The 21,466-nt window shown below is 42.2% G+C and overlaps 2 protein-coding genes across 3 annotated transcripts in view; both read right to left on the bottom strand.

Moving 5' to 3' along the window:
* Positions 1 to 3,309, bottom strand: LOC120232582 (disintegrin and metalloproteinase domain-containing protein 1a-like). Its single transcript, XM_039233422.1, has one exon. It carries the CDS (start codon positions 3,130 to 3,132, stop codon positions 628 to 630), a length of 2,505 nt encoding a protein of 834 aa, XP_039089353.1. The 5' UTR covers positions 3,133 to 3,309; the 3' UTR covers positions 1 to 627.
* Positions 3,310 to 6,007: 2,698 nt separating this feature from the next.
* Positions 6,008 to 21,466, bottom strand: part of MAPKAPK5 (MAPK activated protein kinase 5) — a 46,731-nt gene continuing 31,272 nt past the window's right edge. Inside the window, exons 8-14 of one of the 2 annotated variants that reach the window (XM_039233649.1) lie at positions 17,138 to 17,218; positions 14,397 to 14,584; positions 12,532 to 12,652; positions 9,582 to 9,712; positions 9,201 to 9,322; positions 8,024 to 8,128; positions 6,008 to 7,685 (exon numbers count right to left, since the gene is read on the bottom strand). In XM_039233649.1, coding sequence (XP_039089580.1) covers positions 7,591 to 7,685; positions 8,024 to 8,128; positions 9,201 to 9,322; positions 9,582 to 9,712; positions 12,532 to 12,652; positions 14,397 to 14,584; positions 17,138 to 17,218 — 843 coding nt within the window. In that variant the 3' untranslated portion in view covers positions 6,008 to 7,590. The remainder of the gene's footprint in view (positions 7,686 to 8,023; positions 8,129 to 9,200; positions 9,323 to 9,581; positions 9,713 to 12,531; positions 12,653 to 14,396; positions 14,585 to 17,137; positions 17,219 to 21,466) is intronic. The other variant, XM_039233729.1, reaches the window with a different exon arrangement.

Below are 21,466 nucleotides of genomic sequence, written 5' to 3'. Positions count from 1 at the left end.
TCCAAAAATTGCCATTTATTTATTTTAAAAGACGTCTATTTCATGAATAGAAACTTCATGGCAAATTAGGGTACTCAATAGATAACATTCCTAAATAATGCATTGTTGTGACTTGGGTGTATAATCAGTAATGACATAGGTACTGATAGTACATTGTGCCAGACAATGTAGATGGAAGATGGTATTGCTATGAAAAATAATTTTAGTTCAGATATTGACCCAAATAGTACAAGACATTGCTAACAATGACCCATGAGAAGAGCTTAAATAAACTTGTTTCATGAAATGAGAAAGAGCAAAACTACAGAATATTTTGTATGAGTTCTTATATCAATGTGTAACCAAAGTACTACAAGAAGTCTTGAAATCTGGGTTCCCTCCTCCCAGGTTACTGTTTCTCTAGACCCTATAGTCCAGTTAGAGCCACTTGGAGCTATCAGTTCTCACTTCACCTTTGTCTCTGTGAGCTTCTCATTCCCACTCAGTGCTTGAGGTATTTGATGTATTTGACTTCTTCCTCCACTATTCTGCCTTTGGTTATTCCTGTCCTTCACCTGCTACCTCTTATGATGCAGGTTTTCCTGGGGCTTCTGGTGGTGGGGCCTCCGGCAGTGGGGCTTCCTATGGTTAGGGAGCCTCTAACAGTGGGGAAGCCTTCTTTAGTGGGGGGGCTTCCTTCTCCAGTGAGGGGACTTTCTCTGGAGCCTCCTCTAGACGCTTCTCTCCAATATCTGTGGGTTGCTTTTCTAAGGACTGTGTTTTCTTGTCCACAGTAGGCTCTGTGATCTCTGAGGAGCCTCTTGGCATCTCTACTGACTCAATTCCAGCCCTAAGGGTAATGGAAAATATTAAAACCAACATTAATACTAGAAGAAATCCAGGGAGTATGAAAATTATCATGCCATGAGGCTTCCTTTCATTCTTACGTTTAGCAACATTGGCACTTCCTCCTGCACTTAGATTGTCATGAGTGGGTTGCCCAGGGGGACCACTGTCCACACTACCCCCATTTCCTGCAGCTTTGCAGTCAGGGGGTGCATAGCCAGCCTCACAATGACAGTGTCTTAAATTGTTGCAGACTCCTCTTCCATTACACATTTCTTTAGGTTTACAGTCATAGTTGAGCACAGCATGATCAGTGCAGGAGTAATTCATGCAGACTTTGTATGGGGCACAAAGAGTGCCAGTGTGCACCTCTCCATCATCGGGGATATCAGTCATGTTATAGGCATCCATGCTCCAGCACCAGTCATCTTTGTGAGCTACCTGGATCAGAGTATGGTAGAGTTTGATTGTTGGTATCCGTCTAATATTTGTACATACAAGTTTCCCACAAAATATATTCTCATCAGAGCACTTAACATACTTTGTCCTAGACGAGGCCCTCAAGCCACAGTTTCCAAACCGGTCTCCTTTGGTGTTCATGGAAATATAACAGTTTTCTGGGGCAGACCTTGCAGGGGACCCATATATATCCACGCACTGATTATCAGGGTTCTTACACCGGCCACCAAAACAATAGTGAATCATATCACACAGTGTACCGTCTTGCTTATAGTGGTCTCTGGGGCATTCTCTGGAGATACCATTACAATATTCAGGGAGGTCACACTCTCCAAAAGCAGGACGACACATGAATCCCTTAGGTCTCAACTGGCAATGAGAACAGCATAGTCCATCACTACACTGTGCATGCTCCTTCAGCCTACACATTTGGTCACAGCACTGGTTATTACCACAGTCGGGTCCACAGTCACACTCCTCATTGTCCTCCAAGACACCATTTCCACACTCTGTATTCCTACGCAGGCGACCTTGGGGCCGAGGCTTGTTAAATAGGCAGGTCCCTTTGTGTTCCCGGAGGAACTGGTAGAAGTAGTCAGAGCTGCAGTTGCTGAAGCCACCTTCTTTGGTGATATTTTTGTGCATGAGGCACAAGTGTTTATCCTCACAAACGCAGGCTGAGTGGTCGTGCCGAATACCCAAGTTGTGCCCAAGCTCGTGGGCCATGAGCGCTGCAGACAGGAGGACATCTTCATGATGGAAGGCTTCAACAGCTGCTGCAAGGCCACTTGAACAGGCGCCATTGAGAAATGCCTGTCCCACATCTCCTTCAGGATGATGTCCAACGATCATGTGGGCAACATCGTACTTCACACGATGGGAGAGCTTCTCCTGTCTCCAGCTGTTGAAATTCCTGAGTGTAACTTGCAAGTCCGCTGGGACTTCTATGAGGTCCTCCTCGGTCCAGATCTCCATTCCAGCCAGCACCACCTCTGTGTTTATTCCCCTAGTGAAGCTGTTGGCCAGAACGGTGATGTCCATTACCCTCTGGACTGTCTCACTGACGTTACTGCCCCACATTTGGAACCGCTGGTTGTCGACCACGACAAATATCTCCACGTACTTGGTGTGTGACCACGAGGAGGGCAGTGCCTGTGGACTGCGAGGCTTCCGGCTCGCCTGTTGCCGGCTGGCAGACACCACTTGGCTGCCTTTGGAGGTGACCCCACAGGAGACTCGAGCTTGGTGTGCCATGGTGTACAACACATGTTCAAAGTGTTTTGAAGTGTCCTTGGGCTTAATGCCATAGGGATTCCCCTCCTTAATCAGGATGCCCCTGAGGCCTGAACAGGTGTTAAGAGAAACAAAAGAACCTGGGACTCCTTCTATGTAGCCCTCATAGTGACAGTCATGTGAGATGAAAGGCATTTCTTGCCGCAGGACACCACTGTGGTAGCTGAAGACTGGAAAGTTCTTCACAAAATAGTCTCTCTTCACCTTCAGGTGAATCACCCATTTCTGGTCCTGCATAAATATCATATAGGATGTGTCTTTCACTGGGGTGTCCCTTTCCTGAACAGTCAGCTGCCTGGGGATGACTATTTCATAGGAAGTATAATATACAGATCCTAGGTGACAGTACATACTTGGCACGAAAATCACCAACAGCAGCACAATCCCCAACCTGACACATGAAGATTCTGGCACTTGCCCCAGCCTCAAGTTCCTCTTCTGCTGAGCCCAAGTCTGAAACTTTATCTTATCCTCTTTCAGGGCCCTTTGGTCTTTCCACAGAGATGACAGTATAGAGGCAGAGTGTCTCAAAGAGGCTGCCACTGACACAGCCATTGTGAATCAGTTGGCACTGCAGGGCCTCTGTCCTGCAGCAGCACCTCTGCCTGGCATGCTGAGCCTCAGAGACTCGAGTATTAGCCCCAGATCTGTGCTGGCTCCCTTAGGGGTGTCCAGCTCTTGGGTTGCAGACTTAAGGGCTGTATTTCTATTTACTCTTGGCCTTCGTTAGTTCCCTTACCATATGACTTCCTTCCAACAGCAGTAGCTTCAACGTTCCTTGGGTAAGTTCCCTTTATCCTCACAGAGAGATATGCCACGTAGGTGGACTGTAATGATCCAGTCAGTACTATAACTCAGGCAAATTATCCTTATTCTCAGCCCAGGCCACACAACTCCTGATATCCGTTAATCTGCTCATTCTTTGAAACCCAACATTCTGGCAGGAGGTTGGGGGGAGGGGACAGGGATTCTTTGGGGATCTCTAAACAGGACAAAGTTCTCTGTTGCCCACTGCCTCCTTTCCTCATTTCTGTAGTATTCAGGATACAGTTTCTCAGCCCAACCCTCCTTTGTCAGCTTTTGTTCATAACACATGAGCTTAGACATTTTATATTTGCATATAAACGTAATTTTTTCTGCTATGAAGTTTTCCTAATGCACATACTAAGAGGCAAATGAAATGAGCTCAGTTTTACCATGGAAGTACCTAAGTGAGGAGGATCAACATTCAGTTCCTCCCAAGTGACCCAACATAAAAACAAACTGATTAAGTAGGTATCTAGTTACCATTTCATCAAGAAAATAAAAATGGAGTCTATAAGAATTTTTTTGAAGAATTCTTCACTCTTTAACTAAAATTGAACTGTAATGTCTGTGTAAGTCCTTGGATTCGTTTCTGTGTCAATTTCCTGGAGTATTTTGCAGTACAAATCCGAAAGGAAAAAAAAGCACTATCTGTCACATTCCTTGCACAGTTATACTCCTGTACATTCTAAGATGAACTAAAATAAGACTACGTATTTTATAGTGCATAGAAATAATTTTATATCAAGTAAAATATTTACAATATAAAACCTTTAAAGTAAGGGTTATGACTACAACTAACAGTCAGAAATGAGATATCCCCTATCTAATTAAAAAAGGAATGGAATGGTACAAGATCTCAGATATGAGCAGAGCAGGTCACCTCAATATTTAACTCCTAATACAGATGATAGAATTTGTCATTAGCATCTGGCAAGAAGATTTATACTGTCATACCACAAACCCATTGAAAAATTTATAGCAAATAAGGTAAAATAATTTTTAGCTAGATTTCTTCTTTTATTTAAGAGAAAGCCTGTTCGAATTCTATAATTTGGAAATTAATACAGACTTAAGGTATTTCCCTGTATTTTAACCAAAGAGGCAGGACAAATGGAGTCATTTTGTGGGATAAAATAAACAAATCAATAATGAAAGAACACTTCTACTTTTTAAATAGAAATATAATTAAAACTAAGTATATCCAATTTTCCATTTCTCAAATTGAAACACATTTTCTTTAATACATACGCACATATGTGTTCACAGACAAGCTCTGATTTGGACCATTTGAGTTCTTTAACCAATAATTCCTTCAATTTGTTCTTCCTCACGTGAATACAACAAACTCTTCTTAAAAAGTTATCTCTTTGGGGCGCTTGGGTGGCTCGGTTGGGCGTCCGACTTCGGGTCAGGCCATGATCTCACGGTTCGTGGGTTTAAGCCCCCTGTCAGGCTCTGTGCTGACAGCTCAGAGCATGGAGCCTGCTTCGGATTCTGTGTCTCCCTCTCTCTCTGACCATCCCCTTCTCACGCTGTCTTTCTCTCAGAAATAAAACGTTTAAAAAAATTTTTTTAAAGTTATATATTTAAAGAAAAAAATTTTCACTTGTTAAGTAGACTCTATGCCCAATGTGGGACTTGAACTCACCACACAAGATCAAGAGTGGCACACTCCACTGACTGAGCCAGCCAGGTGCCCCTAAAAAGCGTTATCTACTTCTAGCTTTAAAAAGCTAAAAAGCTACCCTCCTGTGTTTCAAACACATTTCTGACAGGTATTCTCCTATGCTTATACAATTAACCAGAAAGATACACAAATTGTTATACGTCAAGCACATTTATAACCATGTTCAAGTCTATAGGCATTGGAGTGGAAAGTAATGGTTTTAGTTAAACAGAGGGATAGCAAATCATGTGGGAAAACTGGAGACTAATCTCCTGCCTAGAAGAACTGTTCTTACAACGTGAACTGCCTGCAGGTATAGGCATTTAGAGGCAGGAAAAGACGAAGATGATTTTGTTTCACATCCAGTTACATGTGAAATTTGCTTTATTAGGAAATCTGGTTGGCATGTCAAAGCAGAATTTGCTACTGGCCTACAAACTCCACAAGCAAAACTGCACTTTGAGGACCACAAACAGTGCTGAGTCCTTTGGGAACTACTGTTCTGTCAAGGACTGTTTGCATTATAACAGCTAGACTATCCTCCAGGGTATTCAGCAGCATCCAGCATGGAGCTCTCACGTGGGCATAGGTGGGTGCAGCACTTCTTTTCGGGGCCAGATTAATTCGGCCTGGCATGACTAAAACGTGGGCAACTGTTGCTTAGAGTAAAAGGAAGCACTGTTGTGGCTGTCCTTTTAGATCATGCCTAAAATCCACCACACGCTAAATTTGGGGGAAAAAAATCATCCAGAGTCTTTGGAAGAAGGTACCCTGATGAAAAATTGAGAAGTTAATGGTAGACTGGGCATACCAGAGGTTTACTCTGAAGAAAAAGAGTAACAAAATTTACTATGGCCTTCCTCCCTCCAGCCAATACCTCTGCCCTGAGAAAAACAACAGGCGAACATTTGTTCCGTTGTTCTAGAAATAAGTGCAGTGTTTTTCCTGATTTTAATAAGCGATCTGTAAGACTGCATTTCACTAAAAAACAACAATTTAATTCAACCCTTAATTCAACTCTCAGCTAAGTCTTCTGGTCAATAAATAAGAAAACATTTTGTTTTTGTCTGCTGCCTCACTGTTCGATTTTACTACATTTAAAAGCACTGAATTCTCCTTACGGGGAGAGTTATTACAAGAGTTATTAGTCACCTAAGATTAAGGAGCCTTACCACAAAAAAAATACCTATTACCCAATATAATAAGGTAATCCTTGTAAGATGCTTTGTGTTTTTATCATGTTATTTCCAGTCAGTCACATACACACGATGCACACTAACCAGATGTCATCCTGAGGACATGTTCAGCAAAGTGGACGAATCAGAAAAGAAGTAAAGTCTATGAGGTCAATTTTGATTGAAGAGAATGTGACAGGACAAAAGTGAAGAATTGTACCTGCGACTGTCTTCCTCTGCTCTGTGAATTGGAGTTTGCCTGTTAGCTCTTCTATTTACCAACACAGGACCCACCAAAAACTGATAAACACACAAACAAACAAATAATGGTTTGTTATGGAAGCCCATGTGCATAACAGAAAACTAAAAAAGCATCCAGCCTTCTTTTCCATTCAAACAGCTGACCTCTGGGCCAAAACCACCCTTCCTGAAAATGAATAACACTGAACGAAACAGACATAGCCTGGGGATGCCAACATGAAGTGCAGGCTGAAACATCAAAGAGTAAAAGGGCAGCTTTAGGAGAAAAAACTGGACCATCTTAGATGCTAATCCAATAGTCCAGTTTACATGATATGTAACTTTCTCAGAAAAATTATCTGATAAAAAGGGCCAGGAGAACAGAAAAAAGGAAGCAGCAGCAACGGAGCTTGGTGAGGCCTGTGGGGAAGGGAGGAGGACTGAGCAGGTCCTCAGAGGAGCAGAATAAAGCTCTAGTTCTACATGAAAAGAATAAACTCAAAATCCTGTCAGATTTAAGCAACCCACCATATCTTTTAAAAGATATGACAAAAAAATAAAAATAAAAAAGGAAATGTTACCACTTCTAAGGAATTAGAGACAAGAGAAATGAGGGCTTAGCTCCTTGCCCCTTCCATCATGGGAGTTGGCATCCTGTGGGTTCCAGCAGGCAGTCTGCAACATGGATCCACAAAATTTTTTTGGCCCCAGAGCTAATCTACCAATGGTGCAGAAAGCAAACACACAGGGCGAGTAAAACCAGATTCCACAGTACTTGATTCAGATGTTTACTGGACAGGTCAGTATAGTCGGCCCTTCGTCTATCACTGGCAAATGATTTTTGTACACTTTATTACAAATAAAACAATCTTGTTTGACAGTACCATCTGTCATCTTACAAACATATGAGAAAACAGTCCTAGAGTAATAGTATATCTCTAGGAACTGGGCTTTTCTTAAAAACAAACAAATGAACTATACTATGAGTAAGTCCTGTATTTAAATCTATACAGTGTCTTTAAGTAATGTGGAAATGTAATTATGATTTATTAATTTACATAAAAATTACTTTATACATTAAAGAATAATTTTTCAAATTGTTAAAAAAAAAGTCTGAAGTTGTCATTATTGGGATTCATGGGACATGGTTTGCTCTTCTATCACTTGCTTCACAATTTCTGCCAGTTTTAGTCGGTCCACTTTATCTGTGAATCCACGACCTGAAATGCAAAAAAAAAAAAAAAAGTCAGTCTCCAAATGTTTGGAGGTGAGATTCTTGACAGGGACCCAGTAAGGTACCCAAGGGGTGTGAGACAGGGGCTCTGCAGTGTGGAATCTGCAGCACACAGTTCATCTGAACTCTGGAAAGCAAGTGAGAGGGCAGACGTCCATGCCTGTGCAGTTAATGTAGGACTAACCCTGTCCTAGAGTATGCCATTCACTTTCTAGCCTCCACTCACTTACCCTCAAAACAGCCCCAGCTCAGCCCCCAGACATCCTCCATGTTCCACATGCAATCACTTCTCTGCATTCATGGAGAAAGGGAGAAGTTACCTACCATTCCAACTGAAGCTTTGCAGAGTATCTCTCAGGAGTTTGCATTCCCGGTTATACTTCCAAGCCTCCTGCATTACTTCATTCAGCTTTTCATCTTCATTCTCTCCTATTAATAAAGATGAAGAAGAAGTTGCGTTTTCCTGTGGCATCATGGGATGTGAAGTGTCAGAGATGGAAAGACCTGATGTCCAGCTTGTTGAGAAGTGGTGAGTTAAGGGGAAAACTTTCACAGATGCTGTACTAGTCCTTACATTACATGGAGGCCACTTCTGGGCTTTGAACTCTTTTACTCTGACAGCCTCACACAACTCCTCTCATAGCCCCAGGGTCTAAGCACTTGGCACTTAGCACAGGCAGTCAGACTCTGCTGCGAGCAAAAACACTTGGTTAACCTATGAGACCAAGAGAGGAAGAGAGGGCAAGGCTGAGGGGACCACCTCTTTCTCCCAGGCTCATTTCTTACTTTGGAAGCTGAGGTACACTGTGAGTTCTCTTAAAACCCAAGAAATCTACACGGTTTTCTGATCTACTACTTGAAACCTCTCATTCATGTGCTGAGAAGAGCCCATGACACTCCGCTGAGTGTATTAAAAGAAAGCTCACTCAAAAGGAGACATGTACAAGTCACACTCTGCCCATGATACAAGTAGCAGCAGGGGTCACTTCTGAACTTGGAAGGTATTCTCTTTATATCCATAAGTTAATGACAGCCTTACACTCTAAAGGCTCTGGAAATGTTCCTGACCTCCACAAAGCTGATCCTGACCCTGTCCACTTTTCCATTCTCCATCTTCTATCCTGTGCCCTCGTTAACAAACTAAGAAAACACAAAACTGCATGCTGCACGAGATGCTGGCAATTAAATGTCAACCAGTAGTTTCACAGAAAACCAAAAAAGGGATGAAATGTACCACCTTTCCGAGTTCCCACTACTCTCTCTTTTTAGTGGGCACAGATTATATATATACACACACACACACACACACACAATTATATAATAATTTATATAAATTTATAACTTAAGTAATTTATATAATTATTTTCTTACAACACAAAGGTGGAACAGACAGCCTCAAATTAAACCAGTCCTGTCATGTGCATGTTTGTGCGTGTGCGCACACACGCACGCACGCACACACACACACTCACACACACGGAACATTGGTAAATGGCGTGACCTTTACCAGCCTGGGGGAGAATACACTGAGCAATCACATCTCGGAGCTTTTCCAAGGCAACATTTGAATCTTCGGCTCCATTTTCACGGTCGTGGATATAAACACCGTCCTTTGGCTTGGTGCTTTAAAAGTTTGGGAGAGAGGTAATAACAAGGTGAAACCTCAAAACAACTCTCCACAGCTGTTAACTCTAAAGATAAGGCAGCACATTTTTCCGATAAATAATTAACTATAGAGTGTCTCCAACCTCTGATGCTATTTAACAAGCCATCCTCTCCACCCTCTTAAGATGTAGAAAAAGGGCAGGCCCCTGGCTGACCTCTCCCAATCCTGCACTCAGCCACACCAACCATGGAGAATCCACAAAACAAGCTTAGTTACCCGAGTAATTTCCTCTTCCTCAGAATGGGGTTGTTCACAGAGTGCAGGGGTTTGAGGCTGACTTTCAGATCCTGGATTCTCATGTTGGCCAACTGTTCCGCGTGAGCCTGCTGGATTCCCGCAACCACCGCCTGAATGTAAACACTGTCATCAGTTTCCACTCACTTTGAGGCACCTAAAGAGCCAATCTAAGAGAGTATGGAGAAGCTCAAGGAACTAAGAAAGGAGTTTCACTGTTATGCTGGCAGAAAACAAATTTTGATAAGCTAGAGCATTCTTCCCATGGATTGCCAAGCCCAGGGAATACCAGGCAAACCAAGGGCCAAACAACAGCTAGCTCGTCTTCCCTGCATGTGGACAGAAATGCAAGTAAGACGTACTAACAAGATTCATGTTCACAGTCACTGGCAAGAGCAACTGTAAAGAGAGGCATTCGTGTCCATCAGGGGAAAGGCTGGTAGGCTGCTGCCTGAGAAGCTTCCCATAGTGGCATTTATTCACTGCCCCCACAGTGTACACAATCATTTCAGCCCTGATGGCTCAGAACCCCAACTACTTCATATGGCTAAGCATGGTAGATCATCAGAAACTGATCTTTAAGCCAGTCAATTAATTTACAATGAGAAATAACTGTCAATGGAGTCTAGAACTTCTGAAGTCTGTGTCTTTATGACCAGTGCTGGCTCCTACTATGGGCAGACCAATTAAGAAAGATAAATAATCAGCAGAAAGCTTTCTAAGAACAAGATGATCCCAGGTTTATATTTTTAAAAAGGACAAACTGTGAGTGTATGTGTGTCTCTGCAGAAAAAGATCAGTAAGGATACATTAAGCCATAGATGACCTCATCTCTGAGAGGTGAGACTGAGGCCAGGGGAATGAAAAGGAATTTATGCTATTTTATATATCTCTGTACTATTTGAATTTCAACAATAAAATTTGACAGTTTTAAAAAGTAGTTCCCTGTTAAGCATGCAATTAGATCAGGGAGAGTTTGAATTCATTTAAGGGAACTATAATAGCTAGCCTTGGCTAAACTCCACTGCATATACACATCACCCCTATCAGTGATGGCTTGATAAAAAAGATGAGAATAGCTCAAGGCTGTCAGCTCAGACTCCATCTCCTAGGCAGGGCTTAGATGGGACACTATTCAATATCCACATATGTGGCCATTTTTCTACACTTCAGAGTTGGCCATCCTACATCATGACCCCATCATTTCTTTAAAAATGGGAATATACGGTCTGTCACCTTGCAATTCCATCTTCTAGGCCTAGGGGCTGCTCTTTCTCATTAAGAAGATTCTGCATCTTCCGGGGCGCCTGGGTGGCTTAGTCGGTTAAGCGTCCGACTTTCGCTTGGGTCATGATCTCGCAGTTCGTGGGTTCGTGCCCCGCGTCGGGCTCTGTGCTGACTGCCAGCTCAGAGCCTGGAGCCTGTTTCAGTCTGTGACTCCCTCTCTCTCTGACCCTCCCCAGCTCACGCTGTCTCTCTCTCCCCTAAAAATAAAAACATTAAAAAAAAAAAAAAAAGAAGATTCTGCATCTTCCTATTTGGCTTCATTATGCACTAAGTCTAAAGTAACTCCAGAAAGCAATTTTACTTCTTCAATCCCACGATCTTGAGGAAAGCCACACTATAACCCCCATGTGCCAATTTAAATAATCTCTTAGGATTTTGGACTGATCAAACCAATTCTGGACTATGGGCATATTTAAACAAAGAGGAGAACCACACAAAATCAGATATGGCAAAGAACTCTGTTCCTTCCAGCTCTTTCTTTCCTATACTCCAGCAAAACTAAGGGGGACTTAGAATTTTTTCCTATCCCCTTATTCTTTCTCACATTTCAATCCCATGCCTTCTAAGTGGGTAAAACTCATGTCTGTGTCACTGCTTTTACCTCTCAACTACACTATAGTCCAACACAACCCATCTCATTCATTTGCATGTCCATCTAAACAATACCTAAACCAGCTTTGTTCCTGATTTCCCTCTATTTGTCAATGGTATCACTGGATATGACACCCACTGTCCCCTTCTTATCTACTAAGTCACCAAAAATTGTAGAAATCTGTCTTAAAAAATATTCAGTCTATTCATATGTTTCCACTTCTCTGTTCCTAGAGCTGCCCCTCAGCTTGCAGATTACTGCAGAAGTCTTAGGTTGGCAAGATCTGCAAGACTGGCTGACCCTCCCTAAATACCTTCCCTGTGGCAAATCTCTTCCTCCAAATTTACAAAGCCCTCTCAGCTATGCTCTACTAAGACTTAAGCTCCTCTGTGTACTTTCAAAGACTAGCCCTGCTGCAGATGTCTCCTGGACTTCCCGTTAATAAGCCAGGTGATTTTTCCCACTCAGGCACTTCGGTCTGTAATGGTTAGCTCCTGGTGTTCCCTACACCTGGGCACTTACTGCAGTCTGCTCAAGTTCTCTGAGGCAGCTCATAGCTAAACCTGTGAACAGGTTAAAAACTGCCATGTAGTAATTAATAAGTATGGGGGAGTTGCCTTCTCTTTGGGAACTCTCCGTAATTACACCCCTTCAAAGATGTTTTCTTTTTCTGAATTCCCACAGCATTCATAGAAGATGCAGCATGCAAAGCTCTGATATCTAAAATATTGCCTCCCTGTTTCAGGTAAACTAGTCTTTCCAACAGGTCTTGTTTAAGCCCCTCGGGGGAAGGGAGGGTGTCTCATAGTACTATGTTTCCCCCAGCCCCATAGCATAAATATGGAAGATCTGGATTTTCCTTCACCGGGCCTTGATCTGGTCTTTATGCAAAGAAGTTTTATTTCAGATCCTGACTTTCAGGAAAGCAGGGATATCTCTCTGGTAAAGACTGAGTGCTCTGTATTGCTCTGCCTTTGGCCCCTCCCTGAACTTTGTTGAGCATTCCTTCTCAGCAGAGCCTTTTTGGTGAATAAAGTAAGCATCATTCAAAACCTTATCCATCATCAGTTGAGCAGAGGGTAGCACATTATCCAAGGCCTCAGTTGAGTTGAGCCATGGGTGGTCCAACACGCCCTCAATGGTGAGTCTTTCCTCTGGTTTGACCTTCAAGAGCCTGTGGAGAAAAGGCCAACAGGGGTGCTGTGCATAGTCACTTCCAGAAGGCCAGGAAGTTCCTGAGTCTGGTTCTTACCAGCTCTAGCTTCTGACTTTCTACCAACTCCTACAAGCTTAGGCTTTCTATCTGCAGGCAGGGGTGGGGTTCTAGTTCCTAGCCACTAGTTGTGAGGGCACTGTGTCCTTTGGTAGTCCTTTCTACACTAAACAGAGTGAGATAAAACAGACAGGAAAAGGCTTAATTCAGTGATACTTCAGACTGAGTTCTAGATTCAGTAAGACCATACACAGCTTACAGTTCCTGAGACTTGAATCTCCATACTCATGTTTTTAGAACAGTGGGGTCCAATTTCCAAAAGGGACTCAAAGTGCTCTTTTCACTGACAGTCACTACAAAATTAAGTGAAGGGTCATGTAGTAATGAAAATCCAGGTTGGTACTTGTGATAAAACTGTTAGATTGTAACCACATGAACCCTTTATTCCAAAAATATTCACAAGCTAAAAATTTAGTCTCTGAGAAGGGGAAGAAGGCATTTCTTTCTAAGTCGAATGTATTGCTGTGTACCATCTGCATTTTGATAATTCTTTACATCTTGTCTGTTCATGCGGATATAATTCTTAGCTCACTTCAGCATGTTTCCTGGCCTTTTTACAGCCCCTCCAACTACATATGCTCTGACTATATACGTCAGAGTAAGGACAACATGTGCACTTGTTCTTTCAGGTTCTCTGCAACCTTCTGGATCGTTCTGAACAAACAGCTTCAGATTCTAAAGAAAGGATTATTTAGAAAAGAATCCAAGGGGCACCTGGGTAGCTCAGTCAGTTAAGCATTCGACTCTTGATTTCAGCTCAGGTCATGTATGATCTCACGGTTCACGGGTTTGATCCCCGCATCAGGCTCTGCACACATAGTGCAGAGCCTGCTCGGGATCTTCTCTCTCCCTCTCTCTCTGCCTCTTCTCCCCCTCAAAAATAAACAAACATTGAAAAGGAACGAAGGAAGGGAGGGAGGGAGGGAGGGAGGGAGGAAGGAAGGGAGGGAGGGAGGAAGGGGAAAGGAAAGGGAAGGGAAGGAAAGAAAAGAAAAAAAAAAAAGAAAAAGAAAAGAATCTGGAAACTGAAAGAAGATAATCAATGTCACTCTAGGGACAGGAAATATATTCTACAGAACTGACAAAGAACCACTTAGAGGACACTGATGTTTTGGTTAAGTAGCTGAGAATACAGTGTGGAAAAAGCATGGCAAGACAAATGATGCTGTAAACATTCCCTCCACCCTCCTAAAAACTTTTATTTGTATAGTTTAGAAACTAATCCCTCTTTATACACACAGATTCTTAACCAACAGGACAAGCTCACTTTTGAAAGGGAGTAATCTCCACAGAGAAATGGCTGTACTGTCAGGAGACAGCTCCCGGGCACTGCCCCTTTAATGCTTATCTTCACTGCATTGCAGATAAAGAAAACTAAAACCAAAAGAGGGAAAATTGCTCAGTGAACACGAAGCAGTAGGATTGCTGGAACAGTGCCCAACATTCTAAGAATGCAACAGGTGGAAGCAAAGCTCCATTTTCACCAAGGTGGATATGCAGAGCTCTCATCTCAAACCGCAGGAATGAGATATCTATGATGTGCAAACAGGAAGGAACATGCCTGGGAAACCAATGACTTTTCCCCTGTGTTCCACCACCACCTCAGGCCTCCTTGGCCTCCCCACCCTGCAGGCTGGGGACTCACTTCCTCACAACATCTTTGGCCATCTCTGAAATCTGGCTCCACTCTTCTTCTGGGAACTCAAAACTGCCTGTCATGATCTTTCTCCGCATATCCTTTGGGATTGTCCGGCTGTGGTGTTTGGAGTAAAAAGGAGGGTATCCGCACAACATCACATAGATGATCACCCCTAGGGACCACAAGTCACAGCTCTGAAAGAAAAAAGAAAACAGTCACTTACGAGCAGAGGTACAGCCCCAAAATAAAGCCCCCAGGACCAGCCCAGGAAGAGCCCCTAACATACACAGGCTGGCATCTCCAAAAACCACTTAACAGAGACTGGAAAAGTTTCAGAAGTCTTAAGGGAACTAACCTTTCTCTCCATATGTTTTCTATGCCACCACCGCTACATACATACACACCAGCATACAAGGCCAGTCTAGGGTAAAATAAACAGTCAATTTTATTCTCACCACTCAGGCCCAAGCTGCTAACCGATCCTTGGGTACAGGTGTATGACACTTCGTCTCCAGCTATATTAGTAACAGATATAAACCAGCTGGTTGAGAAACATGTACTATGTCAACCTGGGCAGGGTTGAGGGTACAGGAACAAAGTAGCTAAGACACAGACAGGCTGACCCTTTGATATACCACAAGTCATTTCATCAAAACCCAAAGCAGTTTGCCACAGATCAGAAAGAGGCAGTAGAGGGAAGAACAGGAGGTCTACAAGCACTCCTTTGCCCACAGATGACTCACTGCACCCATGTGCAAGACCATATGCCATTCTTGGGGAAGATCGTCTAAGAGAAAGAAAATTACCACCAACTACTTTGTCTGTAGGTGTTAAGGTGCCTTCATGGGCAAGAGCCACAACATGATTATTAATAAAGGGCTCCTAAGTTAGTTAAATGCACATCTACCTGCCTCAGAACCTGGGTCCTCAGAGGCTTCAATTCAAGCCTGTCTTGAATTGCAGGACAGAAGCAGTGTGTGCCTGAGAAAGGCAGCCCAGGGAGCCTGCCGCTGCGGCCACGTGCTCTCGCCATACCACAGCTGCATCTTGCTGAGAAGAGCTTGAAAACAGGGTGTCTCAGGTACTCCCCCTACCCATGTTTTGGCATCATACTCATGGGTGTTTGTAGATGACATGACCCATGCTATAGAACATAATTAAAAAATCATAGAAATGAAAGGAATCTTAAAAACAATTCAGATCCCTCATTTTCCGCACGAGGAAACTGATACTACTGTTTTTTTAAATTGAGGTTGATCTGTTTAACTTCTAAAAGTTTAATTGCGGGGCGCCTGGGTGGCTTAGTCGGTTAAGCGTCCGACTTTCGCTTAGGTCATGATCTCGCGGTTCGTGGGTTCGAGCCCCGCGTCGGGCTCTGTGCTGACTGCCAGCTCAGAGCCTGGAGCCTGTTTCAGTCTGTGACTCCCTCTCTCTCTGGCCCTCCCCTGCTCACGCTGTTTCTCTCTCTCCTAGAAATAAATAAAAAACATTAAAAAAAAAAAAAAACTTTAAAAGTTTAATTGCATCTTACTATGTATTTTTGTTAAAATATTATTTGCAAATATAGCATTCAGTGTTCATTTAGTTGCCAGTATAAAGATTATCTCTAGACAAACATATATCCACATTCAAAAGTAATATGAGCTCTTTGTTATTTCAACATGTTATTCATGTGCAGTGTGTAATTTTTATGAATGCCATGCTAGTTAGTGAGCACCGTAAGGTTTACAAAATGGAACAGGAAAAGAAAAAAATAGCACCAGAAAATAATATATCACACAGGAATCCACTGCATTCATGCCGAGAAGATTTTAGCAAGTAAATCAATGTCATCTAAGTGCTTCTACTACTCACTTCCAGCCTGCATCAAGAAGCAGGAAGCAGTTTCTGAATCTGATGCCATAATCAGCACAGCCCTCAAACCTTCACTCCATAAGGGCAGAGCTGCCTGTGGTTTTGAGTTTGTGAGGCCAAGAAGATGTGGAGCAGTAAGTACTTGGGGACTGACAAGTGTTAATCATGAAACTAGATGTTCAGGGTCCTGGTTACACTGTGTCAGTGACAGTGTGAAGTGCGGAGTCATGAGTGGAGCTGTGTGTTCTTTGTGCGCTGCCCTCTAAAGTGCAGGACCCAAGAAGAGCCAGCCTACTGCCTTTTTACCACACCCAGGTCCTTCTCTGTCATCTACATTCAGGCATGAGTCCCCCAGCAGCAGTTTTTTTTTTTCTGATCTACTCAGTGACTCCAGGACCTGCTTTAAGAGGCCCTAATATTCTTGTGCTTTCGAGCAGATATCCTGATGTGTAGACTGCAGACTGAGAACTGTGATAGTACCAGTAACACATGCTGTGTGTCACAGACGCTGTTCTAAGTTCAGTATTTTGGGGTAAGAAAGAATGGTACCATAAATGGCCATGAAACGTTCTCAGAAATGGCCTCCACCTCAAAAAATCAAGACAACCATGTCTTTTAAATGTGGTCAGTGGACTGTACAGTTACCCAAATACATAACCTACAGGCGACCATCGCCCTTGGTTCCTGCTGCAAAACCTCAATTGCCAGGAACCTTATGTCACATTTCATCAGAAAAAAACTTGAATTCCAAGTATTTTCTGCATGTGTGGCTGCTGCCAGCCTTTTGGGCAGGAATAAGAATGGATTTAGCCACATTCCCAAAGAGCCACAAATACCTCACAGGAGAAGCAGAGCTACACCTGAGGGGTGAAGGCAAGTATCTCTTCCCCTACCTTGTTATAAGTGTAGGGTGTTGGTGAGGTAGGTATGATGCCAGATTTCTCCTTCTGATGCCTTCTCTGAGCCTCCAGTACCTGTCAGAATCAGACCAAAGGGGACAATTTACTGAAAACCACAGCAATGACCTACAACTTGAGAAAGAATTCTGGAAGGCTGAAGAGGATAGACACTGGTGGTCAACAATTCAAAACAAAACAAAACAAAACAAAACAAACCTCTGTAAAACACAAACTTTCAAAAACCTTTTACCCCTTTTACAACCAACAATTTATCAGTGTTTACCCAGGTCAAGGACATGATGATCAAGTCCTTAAAAGAGACTGAACTCTTCTTCCTGTCCATCAAGGCATCTGAGATCATATACTTTTTCCTGGAGACAGACATTCCCTTATGCCTGTATAAAAGCGGAGCAGTGCTGGCCAGTCGGTCAGGTTTGAGGTACTTGTTGCCATCAAGGACTATAGCAATCATGCTGGTCTGGGTGTTAAGTGTTCCAAGGAGGTAACCACTGCCATCCATGGGGCCATCATCCTGGCCAAGCTCTCCATTGTCCTGTGCAGGCAGACCCCTGGGGGAACACTACTGGCACATCCTACAGATTCCTTGAAGGTGACAGGATGATGTGACTCTGCGCTGGTCTGCTTCCCCCTCACACCCAGACACCCATGCCCACAAAGCTGCTGATGGCAGGTGTTGACAGCTGTCACACCTCAGCCAGGGGCTACAGTGTCACCTGGGGCAACTTTGCCAAAGCAATCTTTGATGTCATCTCTAAGACCTATAGCTGCCTCCCCCCACCCAACACTCTGGAAAGAGGCTGTGTTCACCAAGTTTCCCTGTCAGGAATTCACTGACCATCTTGACCACATCAGAGAGTCTCCATGCAGAGAACTCAGGCTCCAGCTATGGCCACCACATAGTGTTCTTATACAAGAGGAATAAAGCGAATTAATTAAACCTGAAAAAGAAAATATCATTTATAACAGCACAAAAAATAGTAAGGATAAATCTAACAAAGATGGGAAAGACCTGTACATTGAAAACTACACAAATAAAGTAAAAATAATGGCAAAATAAAAGGAAAAATAAATGGAGCAATATAGTCTTCTTATGGGTTAGAAGGCTCAGTGTTGTTTGGATGTTAGTGTCCCTATTAGTTAGTTCAATATTTGAACCGTACCTCTAAAAGAACCCAAGTCAAAATCCCAGCAAGGTCTTTTGTAGAAATTAACAGCTGATTCTAAAATTCATATAGAAATGTAAAGAAATTAAAATAGCCAAAACAACTAAGAAAAAAGTTGGAAAGCTAACACTACCTTATTTTATATAATTATAAAATATTATATAATTATTATAAAGCCACAGTAATCAAGACAGTACAGTACTGGTATAAAGACAAAGAGATCACTGGAACAGAACAGAAAAATCCAAAATTAAACCCACACATATACATTCAGTTGATCTTTGACAAGGGCTCAAAAGCAATGCAATGAAGATACCCTTTTCAACAAATGGTACCAGAACTGGATATCAAAATGCTAAAAAATTACTTGGATCCATACTCCTGCATTATACAAAAGTTATATCAAAATGGATCACACACCTAAATGTAAAGCCTAAAACTATAAAACTTGTAATAGGAGATCCTGGGTGATCTTGGGTTAGGCAAAGATTTCTTACATAGGAAACCAAAAGCTAGGTCCATAAAACATTTTTAAAAATTAATTGGCTTTCACCAAAATTAAAATCTTTTGCTCTTCAAAAGACACTGTTAAGAAGAGAATGAAAAGATAAGCCACAGACTGGAAGAAAATCTTTCCAAAGCATATATCTAATAAAGGACTTATATCCAGAATACATAAAGAACTCTCAAGTTCAGCAATAAGAAAACAACACAATTTTAAAAATGGGGTGGAGCACCTGGGTGGCTCAGTCAGTTGAGCGATCAACTCTTGATTTCGGCTCAGGTCATAATCTCATGGTCTGTGGGTTTGAGCCCCATGTTGGGCTCTGTGCTGACAGCATGGAGTCTGCTTGGGATTCTTTCTCTTCCTCCTCTCTCTGACCCTCCCCACTTTCACTCTCTCCCTCTTTGTCTTGCTCTCTTTTTCAAAATTATATAAATAAATAAAAAAATTAAATCAAATTAAAATTAAAGTGGGGGGAAAGATTTGAACAGATGCTTCACCAAAGAAAATATACAAAAGGCAAAGAATCACCATGAAAAGATGCTCAACATCATTAGTCATTAGAGAAGTGCAAATTAAGACCACAGTGAAATACCACTACATCCCCACTAAAAAGACTGTCTGGGGCGCCAAAGTGGCTCAGTCGATTAAACGTCTGACTTTTGATTTTGGCTCAGATCATGATTTCACGGGTTCATGGGTTTAAGCACAGAGCCTGCTTAGGATTCTCTCCTCTCGCTGCCTCGCCACCTCCCTCAATAAATAAATTAACTTAAAAAAAAAATAATAAAAGACTGCCCATACCAAATGCAGGTAAGAGTGTGGACACCTTACACTCTAAGACACTCTAAGGCTGATGTGAATGTAAAATTGTACAACCACTCTGGAAAATAATTAGTCAGCTTGTAAATAATGATCTAGCTATTCCACTTCTAGGTATTTACCCAAGAGAAAAGGAAATAATTTTGTACAAAAACTTGTATACAAATGTTTATAAGACCTTTATTTGTAATAGCCCAAAACTGAAAACAACCACATATCCACCAATAGATGAATGGACAAACAAATCAACATACGGAATACTTATTAGCAGTAAAAGCAACTATTTACTGATACATGTAACAACATGTAATTATGCTGAGTGAAAGAAAACACCAAAAGCTGAAAATACTGGATGATGTACTACTTTACACATAAATCTGCAGAAAATGCAAATAATCTATAATGACAGAAAGCAGATCAGTGGTTGCCAGGGAACGTGAGGACAAGAAGAGAGGCAGGGAAAGGTTACCAAGGAGTATGCTACAACTTTTGGGGGTGATGAATATGTTCACTACCTTGATTGTGGTGATGATTTAATGAGAATATATAAATATATATATTAAAACTTATAAAGTAATTAAATATGTATAATTTGTCATGTATCAATTATATTTCAATAAAAGTTTTTTCCCTTAAAGAGGGCTTCTTTGGTAAAACAAACCTTGAAAAGAATAAGTATCAGCTATATAAAAAATATGACACTCTGGCCATGATTAACCATCTTTAATTAACAACTTTCTTTCCCACCACATACAACTTGAACATTGGACAAGATATAAGAGAAAGCGAGGGCATCTGGGTGGTTCAGTCAGTTAGTCGTCCAACTATAGATTTTGGCTCAGCTCATGATCCCAGGGTCGTGGGATCAAGCCCTATATCAAGTCATGGAGCCTGCTTGAGATTCTCTCTCCCCCCATGCCCCTCTCCCCCTTGCTTATGCTCTCTCTCTCTCTAAAATTGAAAAAAAAAAAAAAAGATTCCTTCATTTCTTAAAAAAAAAAATGTAAGAGAATACTTGTTTTCTGACACTGAACAATATACAACACAGTTCAGTGAACCCTGAGATATAGCAAGCAAATGTGGTAATCCATATGATTTATCAAGAGGCATTTTCTGGAATGCAGTGCAGGGAGAGGATCTAAGCAGAGTACAGAGGGCTCACAGGAATTCAGTAGTGTGGCTAAAATTTGTGGAGCCAACTACCAACTGTGGGGAAGGTACATAAAAACCTGCATAAGGATCCCTTTGATCTTTGGGTAAATGCAGTAAGCTGCACATGGAAGAGCAATACTCCATGAGACCAGAGAAGCATCCAGCTACTAGAACAACTACTCGGGAGCTATATAAGCTGAATAATTCCCAGATGTCGCAGAAGACTAGCAGGTACCTAAGGACCAACTAGCCAAAGTAAAGAGATCTTACTGATCATCTAGGGCATCAATAATTGGGGACCACAAGTTTTCCTCTAGGTAGCAGGGCTGAGGTAACCTGAGAACAAGGCCTCATCTAGACTCACTGTGGCAGAAGCAAAGCAAGTTTCAAGACAACCAAGTGGATCTGCATGTAACTTATCACTCACCAAAACAATACTTTTACTTAAAAAAAAATTATTTTTAATGTTTATCTTTGAGAGAGACAGGCATAGAATGCAAGCGGGAGAGGAGCAGAGAGAAGGGGAGACACAGAATTCAAAGCAGGCTCCAGGCTCTGAGCTGTCAGCACAGAGCCTGACACAGGGCTCAAACCCAACGAACTGTGAGATCATGATGTGAGCTGAAATCGAACACTTAGCTGACTAAGCCACCCAGGCAT

The sequence above is a fragment of the Hyaena hyaena genome, unplaced genomic scaffold (genome assembly GCF_003009895.1).
Source record: "Hyaena hyaena isolate Hyena2069 unplaced genomic scaffold, ASM300989v1 scaffold_0, whole genome shotgun sequence".
In the NCBI taxonomy this organism is placed as follows: domain Eukaryota; kingdom Metazoa; phylum Chordata; class Mammalia; order Carnivora; family Hyaenidae; genus Hyaena; species Hyaena hyaena.
The sequence above is the reverse complement of the archived record's forward strand: the minus strand, read 5'-3'. Positions and strand labels throughout refer to the sequence as shown.